We start from the raw sequence: 23628 nt of genomic DNA, 5'->3' as shown, positions 1-23628 counted from the left end.
TGCAATGGGCTCTTCTCTCTCTCTGGCTTTAGCTAACCTATTTAAGGAAAACTTTGAAAATAATGCTTTAAACAATTATCATAAAAAAAACCCCAAAAATATGGCTACGCTATGTCGATGATATATTCATCATATGGCCAGGAACAACAGATGAACTCATTGCTTTCAAAGATTACCTAAATAAGTTGCATAATAATATAAAATTTACTTTAGAACAACTTAGGAAACTGCCTTTTCTAGACATTCTATTAGAAGTCAATGAAAAGGTTAATAAACTTTCTTTCTCGATATAGAAAACCCACCAACACAGGAAGATTTCTTAATGCGGCCTCACACCACCACCTTTCGCAAAAAATAGGTCTGATAAAAACCATAAGGGACAAAGCGTATAACATTTCCAGCACAGAAAAACAGAGAAATGAAGAATTAGAATATCTAACACAGATCTTTCAAAAGAATGGTTATGAAACCAAGACTATCAAAAAAATCCTCCACACACCTCCTACAAGCATCTCTTTTAAACAAGATTTCAAAAACACTATCATGCTTCCATATATCAAAAATGTTACAGACAAGATGGCTAATTTACTTAACAAATAACATCAAAGTAGCCTTTCTGCCAATGGAAAAAATTTCGAGATTTCTACATCCCCCAAAACCTCCTCATCATCCTTTAAAAAAACCTGGTGTTTACAAAATTTATTGTTCTTGTGGCATCTGCTACATAGGACAGACAGGAAGATTTGGGGAAATTTGCATGAACAAACACCAAAAGGATGTGCAAAACAGAAGAGAACAAAAATCATGTCTAGCTTTCCATACCACTTCCACCGGTCACAATGTACTGTGGCAGAATACAAACATGTCGTACATAGGAAAAAACTGTTACCTAAGGAAATTTAAAGAAGCTGCAAACATGCTTAAAATACCAACACAATGCAATAAAAATCAAGAATTAATTCTGCACCAAGTTTGGTTGGCTTTAATAAAAAATATACCTCAGTCAGACCTCAGACATTATGAATGTGAACAACAGAAAGTGGCATCATTCAGCATTGTTTAAACCCAGCACTGCTTTGAATCTGCATTCTGATTTTTAATTTTATGAATAGTCAGATGGCTAAAACTGTATAGTATAGTATGAACTATTAATCTCTTTTTTGTTGTTTTAACTTTCAGTTACCTTTTACCCCTGAAGATGTAAGTCAAATGACTTATGAAACTTGTCGGGTCTTTTATTAATTCATTGTGTTTTATATAGCTTATTAAAAAAATGCGATCCAATTACCAGAATATGCCATGTGAACTTCTAAACCACAGAGACCTCCACTTACAATCTTTGTGTAATTTAGTCTACAGTTCACATCTGAGAGCTGCTCAACTTTTATTCGCTTTAAAACTTTTTTACCCGTTCTTCTTTTCAAAATGAAATTTAATTTTATCCTGCTCAACACTAAATAGTGATCACTTCCAATTTCAAATCCTCTGTACACACTGGTGTCCTGCACCATAGAGAAAACGCCACTATCGTCAATAACATAGTCAATGAGATTTTTCTTATTCATTGCCTCTTCTATCCATGTGAATTTGTGGATAGAAGAGGCAATGAATTTGTGGACATTTTTATGTTTTATATAGCTTATTAAAAAAACGTGGTCCAATTACTGGAATATGCCATGTTACACAAAGATTATTTAAGAAAAAATAAGAGTTTGAGAACAGGAATCAAACCTTGGAGATTTAGTGGCAAGCCCTGAAGAAAACCATGATTGATTCAGCCAGAGAAGTGGTGAGGTTGTCTGAGAGGATAGAAAAATCAAAACTCCATGGTGGACACAGGAAGTTTAAGAGGCAGTGAAGGAAAAGACGAAAGCATATCAAAAGTTCCTGCCATATAAGTCAGCTAGTGCTCTTAGAGAATACAGAGACAAACGTAAGAAAGCTAAACACTGCGCAAACCAGCTAAACACAAAAGTAATGGGAAGACGTTGGTAAGAACATAGAAAATAAATATCAAGAAAGTGGCAAGATATTCTGGAGGTTTGAAGCTCAGAAATGGAGGAAAGGGTGTTGTAAAAGGAATTAGAGATGATAAAGATGCCATGAAAACTGGAGAAAAAGATATCCTTGAAGTATGCAATAATTACTTCGAAAAAATGCTACATGAAACAAGCAGTGATAGCACAGTGATAAAAAAAAACACTCAACAGGCATACAGTCAGGAATACATATCCATAATTGAAGTAGAAAAGGCCATCAAAGGCTTGAAATGTGGAAAGGCAGCAGGAGTAGATGGTATTTGACCAGAAATGCTGAAGTAGAAGTATGGAGGCATAAAAGTCTTGCAGTGGCTGCACTGCACAGTTCAAAAGGCCTGGACAGAGAGACAAATTCCAGATGATTGGAGTAGAGATCTCATAGTACCCATATATAAAAAAGGGAAATAAAACTGAATGTGAAAATTACAGAGGTATTTTCTTACTGAGTGTTCCTGGTAAGATTTACACAAGTATACTTGAGAAATGGTTGAGAAGAATTGTGGAAGAAAAGTTTGGGGAAGAACAAGCTGGATTTAGGCAAAATAGAGGCTGTCAGGATCAGATCTTCACTTTAGGATAAATAGTTGAGAAATCATGGGAATATAACAAAGATCTGTATTTAAGTTTTGTAGATCTGGAAAAGGCATATGACAAGGTGCTAAGAGAGAAGCTATTCAAAAATATTACAGTTATATGGTGTCAATGTGGCATTATATCAAGCAATACCTAGTCTTTATTTCAATTGTGAGTCAGCAGTTAGAACTGAAGGAAGTACAGGAAGATGGTTTGATGTTAACTCTGTTGTCAGACAAGAATGTACATTACCCACTCTGTTATTTATTATCTATATGGATCACACTGTTAATGAAAGTGGTATTAAATCTGATATCAAAATTGAGATGTTAATATCAGCTCTTTGCTTTATGCGGACGATATTATACTTCTAAATAAATCTGCTACAAGTCTGCAAGATTTCCTGACTAAATTGAATAACTGTTGTAATACATATGGTATGAAGATCAGCAATAACAAGACAATGAAAATAGGCAAGAGTAATGAAAATGTCAACTGCATTGTGAATGCAGAACCTGTGGAACAAGTAAAACATTTCAGCTAATTAGGCACAATTTTTAGTGAAGATGGTAAATTAAATATGGAAATAGACAACAGAATCAACAAAGCTGGCATGGTAAGAAGTCAACTGAATAAATTTATATGGAATAAGAGAGAAATTAGACAAATCACAAAATTAGCTGTATACAAGACATTGTTCAAACCAGTTTTAATTTATGGATCCGAGAGCTGAGTCAGAAGTAAAACACTTGACCAAAGACTAGAGAAAGCAGATATGAGAGACCTGAGAGAAATTAGGGGCACGATCAGATGGCATCAATGGCAATATCATATTAAAAACAAGTATATTAGGAAAGAACTTGACATTGTCAGCATCGAGGAATGCATTAGCAGAACTTATCTCAGGTGGTATTATCACTTAAACAGAATGGGCGAGGAGAGATTACCAAAACAAGTGTTCTCTGCCAGGTTAGCACAAAAACAACCCAGAGGAAGATCAAGATATAGGTGGATTGATACAGTAAAAAGTGCCCTAGAAGATAGAAATATAAGATCTGATAACGGAGTCTTGACAAGTAACAGACTGATTTGGAGGAAAATTGTAGATAGCAAATTAGTAATGAGGTAAATTTTTCATGTAGTACTATCATATCCTGTACACCCCTTGAGGGAACATGACAGGAATTTGATGATGATGAGATCTGGAAAACGCATATGACAAGGTGCCAAGAGAGAGAAGCTGTTCAAAATGCTACAGTTATATGGTGTCAATGGGGCATTATATCAAGCAATTCTTAGTCTTTATTTGAGTTGTAAGTCAGTAGTTAGAATTGAAGAAAGTACAGGAATGTGGTTTAATGTTAAATCTGGTGTCAGACAAGATGTACATTATCCCCTCTGTTATTCATTATTTATATGGATCATATTATGAAGGAAAGTGATATTAAACCTGATATCAAAATTGGAGATGTTAATCTCAGTTCATTGCTTAATGCGGATTATGTCATACTTCTAAATAAATCCACTACAAGTCTGCAAGATTCCCTGACTAAAGTGAATAACTCTTGTAATAGATATGGTTATGAAAGTCAGCATTAAAAAGACAATGAAAATAGGCAGAAGCATTGAAAATATCAACTGCACTGTGAATGGAGAACCTACAGAGCAAGTAAAACATTTCAGCTACTTAGGCAGGATTTTTAGTGAAAATGGCAAATTAAATATGGAAATAGACAAGAGAATCAACAAAGCTGGTATGGTAGGAAGTCAATTGAATAAATTCATATGGAATAAGAGAGAAATTAGTCAGAACACTAAATTAGCTGTATACAAGACAGTGTTCAAACCAGTTTTAACTTATAAGTTTTAAAAGAGGTAAACCGTGAGTAGACATATCAGTACACAATAAATAATGGAAAAAACTCAAGTAGAAAGATTATTTATTAGTATAATAAATAATCGATAAATAATAAATATAAAAAAAGCGCCACCTAAGTAGGTGGCGCTTTTTGGAATTGTCAGTTAGTGTTTAATTTTCAGCTTAATGTACTGAGGATGCCTGTGACACACAGGCGAAAATTATACTAATAAATAATCTTTCTACGTGAGTTTTTTCCGTTATTTATTGTGTACCAGTTTTAACTTATGGATCTGAGAGCTGGGTCAGAAATAAAACACTTGAGCAAAGACTAGAGACAGCAGAGATTACGGGCATGAACAGATGGCATCAGTAGCAATATGATATTAAAATCGAGGATATTAGGAAAGAACTTGATATTTTCAGCATCCATGAATGCATTAGCAGAGCTAATCTCAGCTGATATGGTCACTTAAACAGAATGGGAGAGGAAAGATTAGCAAAACAAGTTTTCTCTGCCATGTTGGCAGGAAAGAGACCCAGAGGAAGAACAAGATATAGGTGGAGTGATACAGTAAAAAGTGCCTTAGAAGATAGAAATATAAGATCTGATACTGTTGGAGTCTTGACAGGTAACAGATTGATTTGGAGGAAAATTGTAGATAGGAAGTTAGTAATGATGTAATTTTTCACGTAGTACTATCATATCCTGTACACCCCTTGACGTTATATATCAGGAATTTAATGATGATGATGATGAGAGGTATTTTGCAGAACTTACTGAGAACCACTCCAGGGACGGGATAATGGCGCTGGGGCATCACTGGAATAAATGTATTAGTCTTAAAGGAGATTATGTTGAAAAAATAAAAATAATTTTGAAATTATAAATTTGTTTTCTCATTGCGAAGCCGAGAACGTTTCAGACCACCCTCGTATTTTCTTGCTGTTAATCCTTTTTTGAACAGCGTTTTAGGAGATTTAAGTTTATCATTGTGTTTTTTGGTAGAATAGTGGAAAAGAATGGCTCTTTGCTCATCTCAATGAACAGGAGCTCGAAGTCAATTTGTTTTCTAATTTCATGATTGTATTGTAAAGTACATGATCTCTTTAGTCTAGATTTTTCTTGTCCAGGCATCAAAAGTCCCGAGTGAGACGTAATCCTGTTGTTGGCTTCTGATTCTGTTAGTGAATTTAACTGTGGAGAGTTTTCTTCTGTCTTCTAGTATGTGAAACCACACTCTTGTTGAGCTTTTAAATTATTCATGGATGAGACTGCACATATAATAATTTTTGCTGCTCTTGATTGTACTCAAGAATAATACCTTTCTAATACTTTCTAATAATACCTTTAAGAAGCCAAAAGACTCATTGCAGTAGTTTCACATTTTCATGCAAAAAAAAAGGTAATCAAACCGTGCTTTAAAACTCATTAATGGTTTTGCTCACTACACTCTCAGCTAATGTATTCCACTCACCAACTGCTCTCAACACAGAGAACCTGCTACTCACTCTCTTGCTCCAGATTTCACGCTAAATCTCGTCATTCATCCACTTTGCTCTTTCCTTATTTAGCCTTTTTCACTTTTGGAATATATTCAGATAATGATAATGTTAAATAGCTCTTCCAAGCAGCAATCATCTCTTTTCTATTCGACTCCTCTTTCAATGCTATAGTCCCTAGTTATATCTTAAGGTTTTCATGATCACATGCCCTGTAGTTTCATATATATCTTTTCTACACAAATCATATAATTGGCTACAACTCAGATGATTATCTCATGGTCACTCTGGCTAACTGGAGGAAGAGCAGGCACTCCATTCACAATCACATCCTCTGATATGATCAGATGTGAGATTCTCAACCCTCATGTGTCATCTGTTACAAATTGCCTAAGATGATGCCCCTTAAGAACAAAAGAAATTCATTCTTCTTATCCCCTGATGCTATCTCTTCATTCCAATCAATATTGCCATAATTAAAATCATCCATAATGATTACCCTTTTCTTGTTTACTAAGCCAATTTCCCTATACACATCTCTACCCTTCAAATTCACAGCCATTCATACATATAATAGAGCTTGCTCTATTATATGCATGATGCAATATGTGCCAAATCATTTTAAAAAAATGTGCAAAAACAAATTTGTAACAAATTTGGCATGAAAATCAACCATAAAAAGAACAAATATTTGAAAATACACAGCAACACAGAAAAATTTAGTTGAATTCTCAATGGAGAACCTATAGAACAAGTAAAATATTTCAGATACACTTTATTTTTCTTTTTAGATAACAAATCAAAAAATAAGTGAAATAGATAACAGAATAAGCAAAGCTGGTATGGTGGATAGCCAGAAGAATAAATTTATATAGGAGGGGGGGAAATTAGCCAAAACACTAAACTAGCAGTATACAAGCGTGTTCAAGCCAGTTTTAACTTCAGATGGAAGAGAAATAAAGATGCAGACGGATTAGAAATAAAGCACTTGATCAAAGACTAGAGATATGAGAATTATGAGAATAACTGAGGAGTAAACAGATGGCATTAATGGCAGAATTTTATTAAAAATGAAGATAAAAGGAAGGAATCTGACATTGTTAGCATTCAAGAATATGTGAGAAGAGTTAAGCTAAGGTTGTATGGTGACTTAAACAGAATGGAAAAGGAAAGGTTAGTAAAACTGGTGTTTGATTCTAACATATGGCAAGAGAAAGATCCCAAGAATACTTCGATCCAGGAGGACTGATTCAACCAGATGTGCTGTATAAGACTGAAATATTAAATATGATTATACTGGGGTGCTGACAAATAAGCGACTAATTTGGAGGGAAATTGTTGAAGATCAGTAATAATGTAAACTAAATTATGTAGCATCATCATAGTAGCCTGAACATCTCCTTGAGAGTACATATCAGGAAACTGAAGATGTGACAAAACATCAAATCTTCCAAGAAAGTATTATTCTTATTATCATCTGAGAACTCTAGGGAGTCAAGGACTCATTGAGGGAATCCACAGATTACCTACACCAGCTGCCATACATTCTCTTAAATTCATTCACTGGATGCACTCGCTACTTCAATAGGCAAACTGTTCCACTCACTCACTGCTCTGTGAGAGAAAATCTAGCTCTCATCTCTTTCTTAACCGTAGACAAACTTAACTTTCACGGATGCCTCTCCTAGTCTTCTCCCCACCTTCCTACTAACAAAAAATTTCATCCATCAATAACTCATAACACCCTTTTAGAAGTTGACAGACCTTTATCATATCACTCTTCTTTTTCCTGTTTGCAGTAAACATACTCTCAATCTGTCTTCATAATTCCAATACCTTCAGTACTCTTCTTTGCACCTTTCCCACAGCTTCTTTATCCCATCTGAACACAAATTTGCACCCAGTAGCGTGTTGCACCCATGTGCAGTCATATGAAGGCCTTGTGAAGAAACAAATTAATTTCCTTATCATTACATGTCAATGTTTGTTTTGGCATCACAAGTTATCCTCCAAGTAATACAACATAAATTCTTTGCAATGACCTTTAATTTGACCTTCAAATTCTTCTCCAACATGACCCCAAGTTCCCTAGCTTTATCAATTTTTTATACCATAACTTTACCAATATGCAGTTGGAAATCTCATCACAAACAAAGTACGTAACGTTGCACTTACTAACATAGAAATGACAGTCATTATGATTTGCCTGCTATTCCAGCTTATTCAAATTATACTTTAAGTGCTGTATATCAGTAATAACCCAAATTGCTCTGCCTATCTTTGAATCATCAGTGAACAACAGAACATCTGTCAAGTTCTTCCAATATAATTAAATTATAGATTGAACAACAAAATTACAATATTATACACCAAATAAAATTTAATTTAACTGCTCAGTCATATATAATATATGGTATTTTTTCAAAAAAGTTTTTTTTTTAATTTGTTTCAAAATTTGATCATGGCAAAGTTGAGCAAAAAAATGAAAAATATTCTGAACACTGAGCTTTAGAAACTTACTATTCCATTTTCAGCAACATTCATATCTCAGAATAGGTCAGAAATATGAATTCAAAATTATAATAACGGAAAAACTCACGTAAAATATTATTTAATAGTAAACTTTTTGCCTGTGTATCACAGGCATCTTCAGTACATTTATAAAGCTAATAGTCATCATCATCATCATAATCAAATTCCTGATATATATATATATATACCCTCAAGGGGTGTACAGGATATGATAGTACTACATGAAAAATTTACATCATTACTAACTTCTTATCTACAATTTTCCTCTAAATCATTCTGTTACCTGTCAAGACTCCAACAGTATCAGATCTTATATTTCTATCTTCTAAGGCACTTTTTACTATATCACTCCACCTATATCTTGTTCTTCCTCTGGGTCTCTTTCCTGCCAACATGGCAGAGAAAACTTGTTTTGCTAATCTTTCCTCTACCATTCTGTTTAAGTGACCATACCACCTGAGATTAGCTCTAATAACTCTAATTCCTGGACACTGACAGTGGCAAGTTCTTTCCTAATATCCTCGTTTTTAATATGATATTATCATCGATGCAATCTGTTCATGCCCCTAATCTTTCTCAGGACTCTCATATATGTGATCTTAGTCTTTGGTCAAGTGTTTTATTTTTGACCCAGCTCTCATATCCATAAGTTAAACCTGGCGCTTGAATACTGTCCTGTATACAGCTAATTTAGTGTTTTGGCTAATTTCTCTCTTATTCCATATAGATTTATTCAGTTGACTGACTATCATACCAGCTTTGTTGATTCTGTTGTCTATTGCCATATTTAATTTACTATCTTCACTAAAAATTGTGCCAAAGTAGCTGAAATGTTTTACCTGTTCTATACGTTCTCCATTCACAAGGGAGTTGATATTTTCAATGTTTCTGCCTATTTTCAATGTCTTTGTCTTTTTAATGCTGACCTTCATACCATATCTACTACAACATTTTTTCACTTTAGTCAGGGAATCTTGCAGACTTGTAGAGGATTTATTTAGAAGTATAACATCATCTGCATAAAGCAAAGAGCTGACATTAACATTTCCGATTTTGATATCAGGTTTAATACCACTTTCCTTCATAATGTGATCCGTATAGATAATGAATAACAGAGGGGATAATGTACATCCTTGTCTGACACCAGATTTAACATTAAACCATCTTCCTTAACTTCCTTCAATTCTAACTGCTAACTTACAACTCAAATAAAGACTAAGTATTGCTTGATATAATGTCCCATTAACACCATATAACTGTAGCATTTTGAACAGCTTCTCTCTCTTGGCACCTTGTCATATGTGTTTTCCAGATCTACAAAACTTAAATACAGATCTTTGTTATATTACCATGATTTTTCGACTATCTGTCATAAAGTGAAAATCTGATCCTGAAAGCCTCTATTTGGCATGAATCCAGCTTGTCTTCCACAATCATTCTCAACCGTTTCTCAAGTATACTTGAGTATATCTTACCAGGAACACTCAGTAGAGAAATACCTCTGTAATTCTCACGTTCAGTTTTATTTCTCTTTTTATATATGGGTACTATGAGAGCTGTACTCCAGTCATCTGGAATTCGTCCCTCTGTCCAGGCCTTCTGAAATATGCAGTGCAGCCGCTGTAAGACTTTTATACATCCATAATTCAGCATTTCTGGTTGAATATCATCTACCTTTCCACATTTCAGGATTTCGATGGCTTTTTCTACTTCAAGTATGGATATGTATTCCTGACTGCATGCCTGGTCAGTGTTTTTTTACCACTGTGCTATCATCATTGCTTGTTTCATTTAGCAATTTTTCGAACTAATTACGCCATACTTCAAGGATATATATTTTCCTGTTTTCATGTTACCTTTATCATCTCTAATTCCTTTTACAGCACTCTTTCCTCCATTTCATAGCTTCTTCAACAACCTTTAGAATATCTTGCCACCTTCTTGATATTTATTTTCTATGTTCTTACCAAACTCCTCCCATGACTTTTGTTTAGCTAATTTTGCAGAGTGTTTAGCTTTCTTACTTTTGTCTCTGTATTCTCTAAGAGCACAAGTTGACTTATTTGCCAGAAACTTTTGATATGCTTTCTTCTTTTCTTTCACTGCCTCTTTAACTTCCTGTGTCTACCATGGAGTTCTGATTTTTCTATCCTTACAGACCTCACCACAGGCCTCTCTGACTGAATCAATCAGTGTTTTCTTCAGGGCTTGCCACCGAATCTCCAAGGTTTGGTTCCTGTTCTCAAACTCTTTCGTTTTTTCTTGAATTATGTTTGTGTATTTTAGTCTACAGTTCACATCTCAGAGCTGCTCAACTTTTATTCGCTTTAAAACTTTCTTACATGTTATTCTTTTCAATATGAAATTCAATTTTATCCTGCTCAAGACAGTGAATGAGACTTTTCTTATTCCTTGTCTCTTCAATCCATGTGAATTTGTGCACATTTTTATGTTGAAACATGGTGTTAGTAATAACCAGTGCATGTCCTGAGCAGAAATCCAATAGGTATTTGCCATTATTATATGCTTTGCTCTTTTCTCCAAATTTTCCCAAAATATTTTTGTATGTGTGACAATTTTTTCCTACTCTGCTATTTAGATGACCAACAGGGACAAACTTTTCCTTTTTCATTGTGTGAGTTGCTTTCTCTAAAGCCTCGAAAAATTCCTCCACTTCTATCTTAGTAGAACCTTCTGTGGGACCATAGGCACAAATAAGTCTCATTGTCCAGTTCCCCATTCTCATATTTGCCCACATCACTCTACTTGAGACTGCCTGCCATTGAAGCAAATTAGCCTCGTATTTGGTGTTGAATACTATGGCTACTCCTTCTTTTCCTTGATTGTCATTTTCTGAATATAACATTTTGTATTTATTGCTCAGATAGATCTCACCAGTTTTATCCTTTTTTGTTTCAGTCACCTCTATTATGTCGATCTGGTACTTCAATTCCTCAGCTAGCTCTAGTTCTTTGCCATTCAGGCAAAGAATGTTGAAAGTACCGATCTTGAACTCTGGTGATATTGAGTTGGGGTGGGTTTTAGGATTTGTTCCAGTAGCTGACTTTTTGCTGTTTGCCCTGGTTCCCTGGCAAAAACAACAGGGGCCTTGTTGAACCGGGCGATGACCCAGTCAGCATGAAATTCTGTCATGTTGTACCATCATTTTTTATTTTGGTTTAAGCCAATAAAGAATACAATTTGGTCAGCTAAATCCCAAACTGCCAGCTCATCCTCGTTCGTTCAGTATCCAGGTAGATACCTAACAAGGTGAGGATTGGACATTAGGTCAGAAACCCTGGTCGGCTCTCCGCATTCCTTTAAAGGCTATGTGGAGGTCTCCTCTCAGTTATATAACTTTGACTCTTAAGCACCCCCCCCCCCCAAAAAATACACACACACACATATATATATATATATATATACACAATAAAAAGTTAGGAAAGATTAGCTGATTTATAAAGTACTATCTCCGATAAAAGGGATAGACGTAAACCATCGGATCTGTTTAAGTTAGGAGAGTGAAGTAAAGTTTTACGTTTCTTTATAAAGCTGTTCCATGAGGAACCGACTTTTGTGAAGGATCTTGTCTTGTTCCAGTGAACTTTATGTCTAGTGATGATGGCATGTTCTGCAAGTCTAGACTGTTCAGGTTCAAGGTATTGAAATATAAGACTGGTGGTGTTCTAGCCGAATAGAGACAGGTCTTCCTGTTTGTCCGAAATAAGATAATCCACAAGATCAAGGAATCTGGTAGACACCTAGATAATTAAGATGTGGAAGCTTGTCCTTTGGAGAAATGAGAAAGGTGGAGATTTTTCTGAAAGGTCGAAAGGCAACAAAAATATTCAGTGGTTTTAAAACTTTTGCTATACATTCACTAATGCCTTGTACATAAGGGATAGGGATGCGTGTTATTTCTTCTGTATTTGAAGAGGAAGACATTAACACTACTTTTTTTTTTTTTTAAGTTAGGAAACTTATTGACCTTTTCAGTTATCTTACATTAGCTTCTTAGGTGGCACCCTCTGGAGTTGTCAGTTATTGTTAAATTAGCTTTAAATGTACTGAAGATGGCTGAGATGCACAGGCAAAAATTTTACTATTAAATAATATTTTATGAGTTTTTCTGTTATTATAATTTTGAAGTCATATGTCTGCTCATGGTATTTCCTTATTAAAACAGGTCAGAGATAATTTTTTCCATTGTGTTATATGGTACCCATATGTTGAAATTCATTTTTAGCATTTTTAGAAAAATATTCTCTTTCGAAATGTTTTTTTTAAGAGAAAAGAATGATAAACATCTGAAGTGGATCATGGATTTCCTCCTTTTTTTGTGGTTTGTCTTTAGGATAGAACACAGCATTATGATTAGTTGTTTCATCTTTCTATGAACTCTTTTTTTTAAATCTCATGTGTGTTTGGATACAGCAACATGTTTTAACAATTTTGGTAATTTTGTCAGCAATGTCAGCCCTCTAAGGATTGGAAAGAAGAAAGATCACAATGAAGGAAGGAAATGGAATTTATACACCTACTGAGAGAGATAACTACTTGAGGCAACATGTGATGGAGGGAAACTCAGGGTGCAGAGAGTACTGGAAATGGTCATAGGATCAGAAGAGCTATCCATAACCAAGATGGCCATAATGCCTCTGATTGGAGAAAATGATCATGTGGTCTTGACTTGGGAGATTGCAAACCATGAGGAATATTCTGTCAAAAAGAGGTATATGTGGAACTACAATGCAGATGATTATGACAAGCATAATAGGAAGCTCAAAGCTGTGCAATGGCATAGAACTCTGTAAGGGAAGGATGATAGTAGTGCATGAGAGATAGTTAAGGGACATCTAGAAAAAGCAATATTAAATTGAATAAACTGCATACCTAAGGTAAGGAGTGTTAATCAGGTAGGAGTTATATGGATGAGTAATATCATTAAGCACGAGTTGCAGAAAAAGAAAATTCTGTGGAGGGTATGAGGGTATATGAGGGGATACCCCAAAATAACCAGAATCTAAACTTGGTGCATGGGCATTTTCTAGTTACGGATGATGCCGCTAGGCATCTAGAGTGTACAGTTTTCCAAGTCAGTCTGGCAAGTAGCGTCATCCAGTGTGAACTGGTTCATTGTTCTGGTTGCTTTTTTGTTAGTGTTACAAGCAAGTTTGGTGATTTTGTGATGGCTGACCACAAGGAACAGAGAGTGTGCATGAAATTTTGTTTTCTTTAAGGTAAAACTTTAGCTGAAATTATTGTTATGTTTCAGCAAGTCTTTAATGAAGATGCTTTAGGCAAAATGCAGATCTATGAGTGGTTTTCCATTTTCAAAAATGGGGACATATAGGTTGAAGACCAACCATGATCTGACCAACCTTCGACAAGCAGAAATGATGGGAACAAGGTTTGCCAGGCAATCAATGAAGATCACTGAAAGACCATTGAGCAAGTTTCTGAAGAGATGAATTTGTCATGGAGTTCATGCTAGTGAATTTTAACAGAAGATTTGCAAATGAACTGTGTGTCTGCTAAATTTGTGCCTCATTTACTCAATAGAGGATGAGGGGGAAAAAAAAATTGTGTGAATGTTTGCTGCGATTTGAGGGAACAAGTTCTTAATGACCAGAACTTTCTTTCAAAAGTTGTGATCCAGAAACAAAAACAAGCATCAATACAATGGAAACATGCAAATTCACCAAGACCCAAAAAAAACATGTCAAATTTGATCCAATGTCATGACAATGTTGATTTGTTTTTTTATGTGAATGGAATTGTACACAAAGAATTTGTTTCTCATGGACGGACCAGAAAATGACCAGAAATGTGGAGTAGCAGAGATTGGTTGCTACAACATGACAATGTTCCAGCCCACATGGCCTTGTCTGTCCAACAGTTCTTGATGAAAAACAACATGGCAGTTGTTCCCCATCCTGAAGAAATTAATTTGTCTTACCCCCTACTTGCCATCCCTCTCCATGTTTTTTTTTATACATGGATAAGGAAAACCATGAAATGGCAGTGATTTGTTGATGTGGATGAAGCAAAAGAAAAGTAGCTGGGGGCCATAAACAGTATTCCTGTTGAACAGTTCCGGAATAGTTCTCCAGCAATGGGAAAAAACGTTGGGACAAGTGCACTGACTCACATTGAGAGTACTTCTTTGAAGGAGACTAGAATACAGTATTATAAACTTTAATAAAAAAAAAAATAAAATAAAATAAAAAAAAATTCCATTTATTTTGGGGTATGCCCTCATACAAGGAGAAATGACCTGCAAATTCATGAACAGTACATGGGTCAGGCAAGAAAGGTGACCAGTATGATAAGGAAGGCAAAATCAGAGTATGAGAAAAAACTAGCTGAGCAGGCCAAAGGAAATCCCAAAGAGTACTTTTGCTATGTATCAAGTAAGAGGAAGAATAACATTAATGAGTGCTGATGGTTACGAGACAACAGAAGAAAATAAAAATAGTTGAGTTACTGAGTGACCACTTTGCAAGGATATATCATACAAGTGAGGTTAATGCTGTGACATGTGAGACAGAGACTTGTGTGGGAACAGAGGCAAATGAAATGGAGATTCTTAGGATACTGCAGAATCACAATGCAAATGCCACTACAGAATTAGACGGGATATCATCTCGCATTTTGCAGAAATGTGCAAGAGAAATGGCAATGCCTCTGACTAGGCTTTTTAAGTCTCAGGGATACTCTCTCTTTCCAGTCCCTTGGAAGAGTTCCAAGGGACTGGAAAGAGAGAGTAAAATAATTCCTTTGAAGAAGGGAGGTTCTAAGACTACAGTAGAAAATTATAGACCTATCAGTATCTCAAGAGTGGTGGTAAAAGCACTTGTAAAATTGGTCGAAAAAAGAATTCAAGAATGGGCGGATAAGAATATGATAATATATGAGGGGCAACATGTCTATGTGAAGGGTTGGTCATGCCTTAGTAATTTACTAACTTTTTTATTTTTATAATAGAATGGCAGCTGAGTTGGAAAAAGGAAATGTCAATATGATGATTCTGCTGGATTTTGCAAAGGCATCTGAGAGAGTATCATATGGAGCTCTGTTATTAGAACAAATGGGGATAGATATAACACTGATTATATGGAGAGAAGGGTGGCTGCTGGACAGATATCAAAAAGTGGTATATGGAGGAGCAGAATCCAGGAAAAGGTAGTGATTAGTGGTGTGGTGTGCTGTAAAGTTCAACACTTGGACCACTATGGTTTAATTTGTACATAAATGATATAGGAAATAATCTGAAAGGAAATATTCAGTTGTTTGCTGATGATGCTAAATTAGGTAGAGTAATAGTTAATCAAGATTATGTGGAAAGCTTGTAGTATGATGTAAATAGACTGTCAGTATGTGGCAAGAGATAATGGGTGTCAGTTTACTGTGGAGAAATGTAATGTTATGCATATTGGGATAAATTGATTACAAGCTGTATACCACATTGATGGTACTGTACTCCAGGAAGCAGATGAAGCTAGGGATTTAGGGGTGATGGTAGACAGAGAGTTGAAATTTAAATGGCATGTTATTTATAAAGTCTTGATACATCTGTATATCTGGATTACTGTGCTCAGGTCTGGTCTCCTGGGTTTCTTGGGGATGAGGAAGTAGTGGAGAAGATTCAGAGGAGAGTGACCAACATGATAAGTGGTCTGTGGAATATTCCCTATGAGGATAGATTGAGGGTGTATGGAATGCAGAAGTTAGTTGATAGGCAAAAAAGAAGGGATATGATAGAAATATTGAAGTAACTTAAAGGGTTTTATAGTTGTCTTGGCTAGACAGTGCAGAACAAGACATCATCCCTGGAAGTTGAATAAAGGTGTGGTTAGTAGGGGTGTGAGGACTAGATTTTTGCTTGGAGAGTGGTGAATGAGTGGAATGGGTTGCCCGAGTCAGTTGTGATTGCTCTGTCTGTTAATGGGTTCAAAGAGAGGTATGATAAAAGAACACTACAATTATATGGCACAAACATGAAAATATATTGTCCAATACATTGTCTATATTTGAGTTAACTCAACAGTTGATGGAAGTGAAGGACGATAGTGTGATGTAAAAACTGAGATCTTTATAAGATACAAGCATCATCACAACACGTGTTGTAATGATGCTTTACTCTAAATAAATCCAGTATATCTATACAGATTCCTTAACAAAGTTGAATAACTGATATAACAGACTTTGTATTAAAACCAGCAATATAAAGACAAAGTTATGAAAATAGACAGAAACACTGAAAACATAAGCTAGCTAAATTTTGAATGGTAAACCAACAGAGCAAGTAAAACACGTCATCTTTTACACACTATTTTTTTGAAGACGACAAATTAAGTGTGGATATAGGCAAGAGAATAAACAAAGCAGATATGTTAGGAAATTAACCAAATAATTTAAATAAAAGAAATTATTTAAAACATAAAAGCAGCTATGTAAAAGACAGTGTTAGAAATAAAAAAAGTTAAAGACTGGAAATGACATACGAGAGGTCTGACAAAAATGCATGGAATGAACAAATGGCATGAATGCTGACCTGTTCAGTCAAGTAGTTAGCATATCAGCTTTCCAACTAATAGGCTTTGGGTTGGAACACAGATGCAGGCATGGATGTTTGTGATTGTTGTTAGGTGGGAGATGAATTTCATCGATGTGAGATGACTGCCCTGCTTATTGGAGGCCTGAAGAGTCTTGAAACTACTACTACTTTTTTTGTCACTGCTTGTTTCATTTAGCAATATTTCAATGGAAATAATTACTCTAGACAACTAGAATATTGTTAGCTTCAGTTTTCATGCCTCCTTTTGCCACTGATACTATATTCTCAAACTCTTGAAACCACCATTTCTAAGATTTTTCAATAGCCTCTAGAATATTTTACCAAATTTCGGACATTTATTTTCTATGTTCTTACCAATGTCAGGAAGTGGTAAGGACAAGAAAATAGTTTTTGTTTTTACAAAAAGTATTTTTTGAAATACCATCACCTTTGTTTAGCTAGTGCTCTGTTTACATTTTCTTCTGTATTCTGTCAGAACACAAGCTGACTTACTTGCCAGGAACTTTTGATATGCATCCTTCTTTTCCTCTTTAATTTCCTGTGTTGACCATGGGAGGTTCCAATTTTTCTGTCCTTGAAGAGAACCTCACCACAGGATTCTCTGGTTGAATCAGTTTGTTCTCAATACTGATTTCTCTCCCTCCTTCCCCAAAGTCCATAATCATGGATGTCTTTGACAGAATGAAGGTCTGATGTTAATAATAATAATCACAAGATTATCATGGTTTAGAAGCATATTAAAATTGATGTTACAGTCCCTATAATGTCTCGAGTTAATATCATGGCACTTTATGAGGTTTTGCAGGCTCTGTAAGGTATCATGATGCTTATTATGCTTCTAGTCACTGAGTGACTACCTAGAAGTGAAGATACGGTCTATAAGCACATGTATGCAGGCACCGATTCCTTGTCAGTTTCAATTTTATATTTTATATGAGGAAATGAAGACAAAACCTAGAATGAATCCCACTACTTACTTTTGGCACTGCAGCTTGGAAGTTGACATTTTTTACTGGACTAGTATTTTTGCTCATTGTAGATACAACCATAACTGTGACATCTGGTCGAGGAGAATCCCTACCAAAATGTATGATCACACTTAAGCCATTCTTCTCATAAAGTGCTAGTGGTGGAAGTGATCCTGTAAAAGTAGATTTTTCTTAGTTCTGCTTTAATCCAAAAGCAATACTATTATCAGAGATATAAAATTCCCTCTGTATATTGATAACTAGCTCTTACCTTCCTTTCATGTTTCCTGCAATAATTTAGAGATGACTTGCAGTAATCCAAAGTTGAAATCTACTTACAATAAATACCTACTCCTGATAACACCATGGATTGTAACAAGTAAAACAAATGAGGTCTTGATAAGTAATTATTTATGCAGAATACTAGAAACCATTTCCGAATAATCAGTGTTAAACAACAATAATTATTCATCCTTATTAGTTGTGTTATTACAAAAATTAATATAAAATTATTAAATATTATTAACTATATGATGGAGAATGATATTTTATTATTCTGTGATACATTATGTTGTCGATGGTGTATATATATACATATATCACAGACAAACAGAATATATTAATTAAAATAAAGATTTCTTGGTGACTTTAATGGTTTATTCTTGTTACAACAGTAAAATATGCTAGAAAAATTGGTCTGATTGGTCCTGTACTTGACTACATTCATGATGACATATTCAGTCTTAAGATGCAGTTTCATCATTTCATGCTATGGATCAAACACATATGGAGAGTTACTATTTTGTATTAAACACTTTTTATTTTCTCTTTCCACTACACACCTAGTTTAAATCCTGGTCATAACTTTTCTTGCTATCTTTGTATTTTGATGTTTCAGATTTTCACTGTGCTCTTCCTGTATTTTTTGTAATGCATTTTCACATTCATAATTTCCTGTGGACTGCTTATTAATCTCAGTGAATACTCAGTTCCTTTTGCAAATTAATTAATTAATTCATGGAATAAACTAATCACTATCCTAGCAATTCTTCTTCTTTTTCAAATTGCATCAAAAACATAGAGTCTGTAAATGCTTTAGACCGGTTTCGTATCCTTGGGTTTTTCTCCTCACATTCTATTAAAGCTGATCATCTTCTTCTTCATGGATTTTTAAGACAGCCAAGTTCCATTCAAGGGCTGCATGAGAGATTTCATGATGATATTCACTAAATGAAATGATAATAGTTGTTAAAAATGTAGAAATATAACCACTTCAAAGGATATCAAAGGTATTAAATGAGCAATTTATAAAGGAGGTATTGTCTCACGAATGTGACCTTATGCAGAGCGTGAATGCAGAGGAAAGTGCACAGGAGGTATATAGAGGAATTGAGAGAGCTCTATGTTAATATGACTATGGGAATTGATAATATATCACCACATTATAAGTGAATATTCTAAGCCGTTAAAAAAGAATTACAGGCCAATCTGTGTGTGTGTATGGAGTTGCATGATGTTAGCAAGGATCAAGATTCAGCACTGGGTTGAAAACATCAGCATTCTCTTTGATGGCCAGTGTGGGTTTACTAAAGGAACTGTTAACAGTTAAAACTTTATCTTGTTGTACTCCATCATTTGCATTTTGTTATACTCAGATGCTGATGACTTGTGCCATTTAATGAAAATAGCTAGTCTCTTGATTTTACAGGTTCTATCAAGAAATTTGGTGTTTCACTATGTTACTTGAAAACGTTATTTTTTTATATATTTTCTTTTTATATAATACTTTTTTTTATAAACCTTTTTTATATAATATATCACCACATTTTGAGTGAATTACTTCAGATATCTAGGATATCCTAAGATGGGTTTACTAAATTATGCCGAGGAATAATTACTTTGAAAATGCAAACAGGAGTACCTATCAATACTTGATACAGTAAAAGCCATTAAAAACTTCAAATATAGAAAGGCAGTTGGAGAAAATGATATTTAACAAGAAAAATGCTTAAATATGGAGTTATAAAAGTTCTGCAGTGATTCCAGATGATTGGAGCAACGCTCTCATATTTATGATCTATAAAAAAAGAGAATAAAGCTGAATGGAAGCATTACAGAGAAATCTTTCTACTAAGTGTTCCAGGTAAGTATTTATGTCAGCATACTTGAAAAGAGATTGAGAAAAATTGTGAAGGAGAAACTTGGAGAAAAACAAACTGGGTTCAGGCTAAATAGAGGCTGTTAACATCAGATTTTCACTTTATGGCAAATAGTTGAGAAACCATGGGAATATGACAAGGTACCAGGGAAAAACATTTAAAAACACTACAGTTATATGGTAAATGTATGGTAAATAAAACACTACAGTAAATGGAACATTATACAGAGCAATACATAGTCTATATTTAAGTTGTCAGTCAGTAGTTGGAATTAAAGAAAATACATGAAGTTGGTTTGATGTAAACTCAGTGGTAAGACAAGGATACATATTATCTCCATTCTACATTATTACGGGCAACTCCAAGGAGTCCATAGACTCATCCAGGGAGGCCCTAACATCATGTCACGAACAACTATTCGACATTCACACAGTATCTATCATACTTCGGACTCATTTACAGATTTGAACTCATTTACAGTCATGGCACCCACAACAGACTCTGGCAGCTTATTCCACTCATTCACTACTCTCCAAGTAAAAAACCTAGAACTCTAACACCCTTGCTAACTACACTCTTGCCCAGCTTCCATGTATGGCCCCTAGTCCTATTCTCAAAAATATCTTCTGAATTAATCTTATAGAAACCCTTCAGTAACTTGAATGTCTCAATCATATCACCCCTTTTCTGCCTATCAACCAATTTCTGCAACCCACAAATCTTCAACCTGTACTCATAAGGTTCATTCCATAGACCTGCTATCATTTTGGTCACTCGCCTCTGGACCCTCTCCACCTCTTCCCCATCAAGAAGAAACCCTGGTGCCCATATCTGCACAGTAGTCTAGACGGGGTTATATCAAGGCTCAATACAGAGGAACAATAACTTGTTTGTCTCTGCCTGTTAAAGTATTTTTCAGCAACCAAGTGATTTGATGAGCTGATTTAGCCGCTTTTGCGATGTGCCCCATAAACTTCAACTCCATATACACCAACACTCCCAAATCCCTGGCTTCGTCAATCTCCTGGAATACAGTTCCACCAATGTGATATACTGCTGCTAATCTTTTCACCCAAAAATGCATAACCTTACATTTTGCCACATTAAATTGACATCCATTCTCCTTAGCCCAGTCCTCCAAACTATCCAAATCATCTTGCAAAATTTTGACATCCTGTGCCCTCATTATTGCTCTACCTAACTTTGTATCATCATCATCAGCAAACAAATGAACAGTTCCTCTCCTTTCCTATATCGTCAATGAACAAATTGAACAGTAGTGGTCCAAGAGCAGAACCCTGTGGCACACCACTAGTCACAGGCCGTCTTTTGGACTCTACTCCTGAATAAACTACTCTCTGATATCCCTCCATCAATCACCCTCCTATCCATCTCACCAACCCTATATCCATCCCCATATGCTGCAGTTGACTGATTAGAATTCCATGTGGTATCCTGTCAAAGGCCTTAGCAAGGTCCAGTAGAATCACTCTAAACCCATTACCCTTATCCAGTTCAGCCGTCACTGTGTTATAAAACGTGAGCAAGTTACTGAGGCATGATCTACCCTTCACAAAACCATGCTGTCCCCCATACAGTATCCCATTTTCATGTATCCAATCCTGTAATTTCCTCTTGACTATTTTCTCCAAGATCTTAACAACGATTCCTGATATGCTGATTGGTCGGTAATTTACAACAGCAGTCTGGGAACCTACTTTATGCAGTGGAACTATTTTCCCCTCTTTCCACCCCCTCGGGACTATCCCAGACCTGAGACTCAAATTAAACAAAATAGTCAAGGGCACTGACAATTCTTTAGCCGCTTCATATAAGACCCGAGTTGGTATACCATCCAATCCCACAGATGTATCGACATTGAGGTTTTGTAATAGACTATTCACTTACACTTCATTCACCACAATTCCCCGTATAAGCTGTGGGTTCTTTCATTCCTGCAATGTCACCACCTGGATGATATACTCTTGCAAAGTGCTCGCTCAGTAATTCCACTATATCAACTGATTCGGTTACCTCCCTACCATTGGCATTCTTTAAAATCATTCTGCAGTATACATTTTTTCTTTTACTTGCAACATATCGAAAAAACTGTTTCGGATTCTCTTTAGCCTGCAAAGCTAATGTTCTTTCATAATCCGCTTTTGCTTTTCTTACCACACTCATTACCCTTCTGGCCTGTGCTTTATACCGTTCGTGTGCCTGCAAGTCACCTTTCTCCTTAAATTCCCTCCACAGTTGTTTCTTTTTTTTTGCAGCTCAAGCTTAATAGTGTAATTCATCAATTTAACCCCTACTTGATTTATTATTCAGACTCTAGGTATACAGTCAGCCATTGCCTCCTGCAAACACTTCTTAACTGCCTCCCATGCACTATCACTATCAAAACAGCCCTTGCAGTTTTACATGCCATGGCACTGAACCAATCGAACTCCTAAGCTTGTCATACTTACAGCCCGATAATTCCACATGTACTCTGTCTTAATTGTAAATTCCACACCTTTAGCAACCTCCCAAGTCAAGATCCTACGATCACTCTCACCATTGGTGGCAACGTGGTCATATTCGTTACAGTGAAATTTTCAGACACAATTACTAGGTCAAGCACTCTCTAACCCTTAGTATTTTCCATTACATGCTGTCGCAGATAGTTATCCCTCAATAACTGCATAAAATCCAATTCCTTCCTCCCATGTGTCCTCTCCTCCTTCCAATCAATGTTACCATAGTTGAAATCTCCCATAATAATTACCCTCCTTCCAGTCATTTCTTCTATTTGCTTATGCATACTATCTCCACCATCTATTCCATCACCTGGTCTATGTAGACCACATTATGAAAGAAAGTGGCATTAAACCTGATATGAGAATCAGAGATATCAAATATTTGACTCTTTGCTTTATGCATATGATGTAATCCTAGACACATCTAGTACAAGTCACCAGGATTCTCTAAATAAACTGGATAACAGTTACAATAAATTTGGCAAGAAAATCAGCAATAAAAAGGAGCAAATTATAAAAATAGGTAGGAATGCAGAAAATTTCATGGAGAATTCTGAATGGAGAATCCATAGAACAAGTAAAATATTTCAATTTAGTCACATTTTGTTAGTTAAGAAGGCAAATTAAATTTGGAATAAACAGAATAAACAAAACTAGTATGATGGGGTAGTAGGGGAAAAAAAAAAATGGAATAAGAGAGAAATTAGCCAAAAGGGAGTCACCACTTCTAGCTTTCGAGGGGCAAAAATTAAAAATGTGACAAACATAATTGAAAACCAAAAAGAGAAAAGTAAAAGGGATGGTAGTTCTAGTAGGTACAGTGGTATCTCGCTAATCCGAACCAATAAAAACCATGCTCGTTCGGATTAGCGAATTTTCCCCCAAGAGACATC

General features: G+C 35.4%; 1 protein-coding gene across 3 annotated transcripts in view; it reads right to left on the bottom strand.

Moving 5' to 3' along the window:
- LOC150097108 (ADP-ribosylation factor-binding protein GGA1-like) overlaps nt 1-23628 on the bottom strand; it is a 372294-nt gene that overhangs the window by 38047 nt on the left and 310619 nt on the right. For 2 of the 3 annotated variants that reach the window (XM_090407056.1, XM_090407057.1), the window contains exon 14: nt 18064-18227. The exons of the other annotated variant lie outside the window; for it this stretch is intronic. In XM_090407056.1, the coding sequence (XP_090263182.1) occupies nt 18064-18227 (164 nt within the window). The remainder of the gene's footprint in view (nt 1-18063; nt 18228-23628) is intronic. 3 annotated transcript variants of the gene reach the window in all.

The sequence above is a fragment of the Typopeltis vanoorti genome, chromosome 17 (genome assembly GCF_054136105.1).
Source record: "Typopeltis vanoorti isolate ZY-2024b chromosome 17, IOZ_Tvanoo_1.0, whole genome shotgun sequence".
NCBI classification, from domain to species: Eukaryota; Metazoa; Arthropoda; class Arachnida; order Uropygi; family Thelyphonidae; genus Typopeltis; species Typopeltis vanoorti.
Note: the sequence above shows the minus strand (reverse complement) of the source record. Positions and strands in the feature narration are given on the sequence as shown.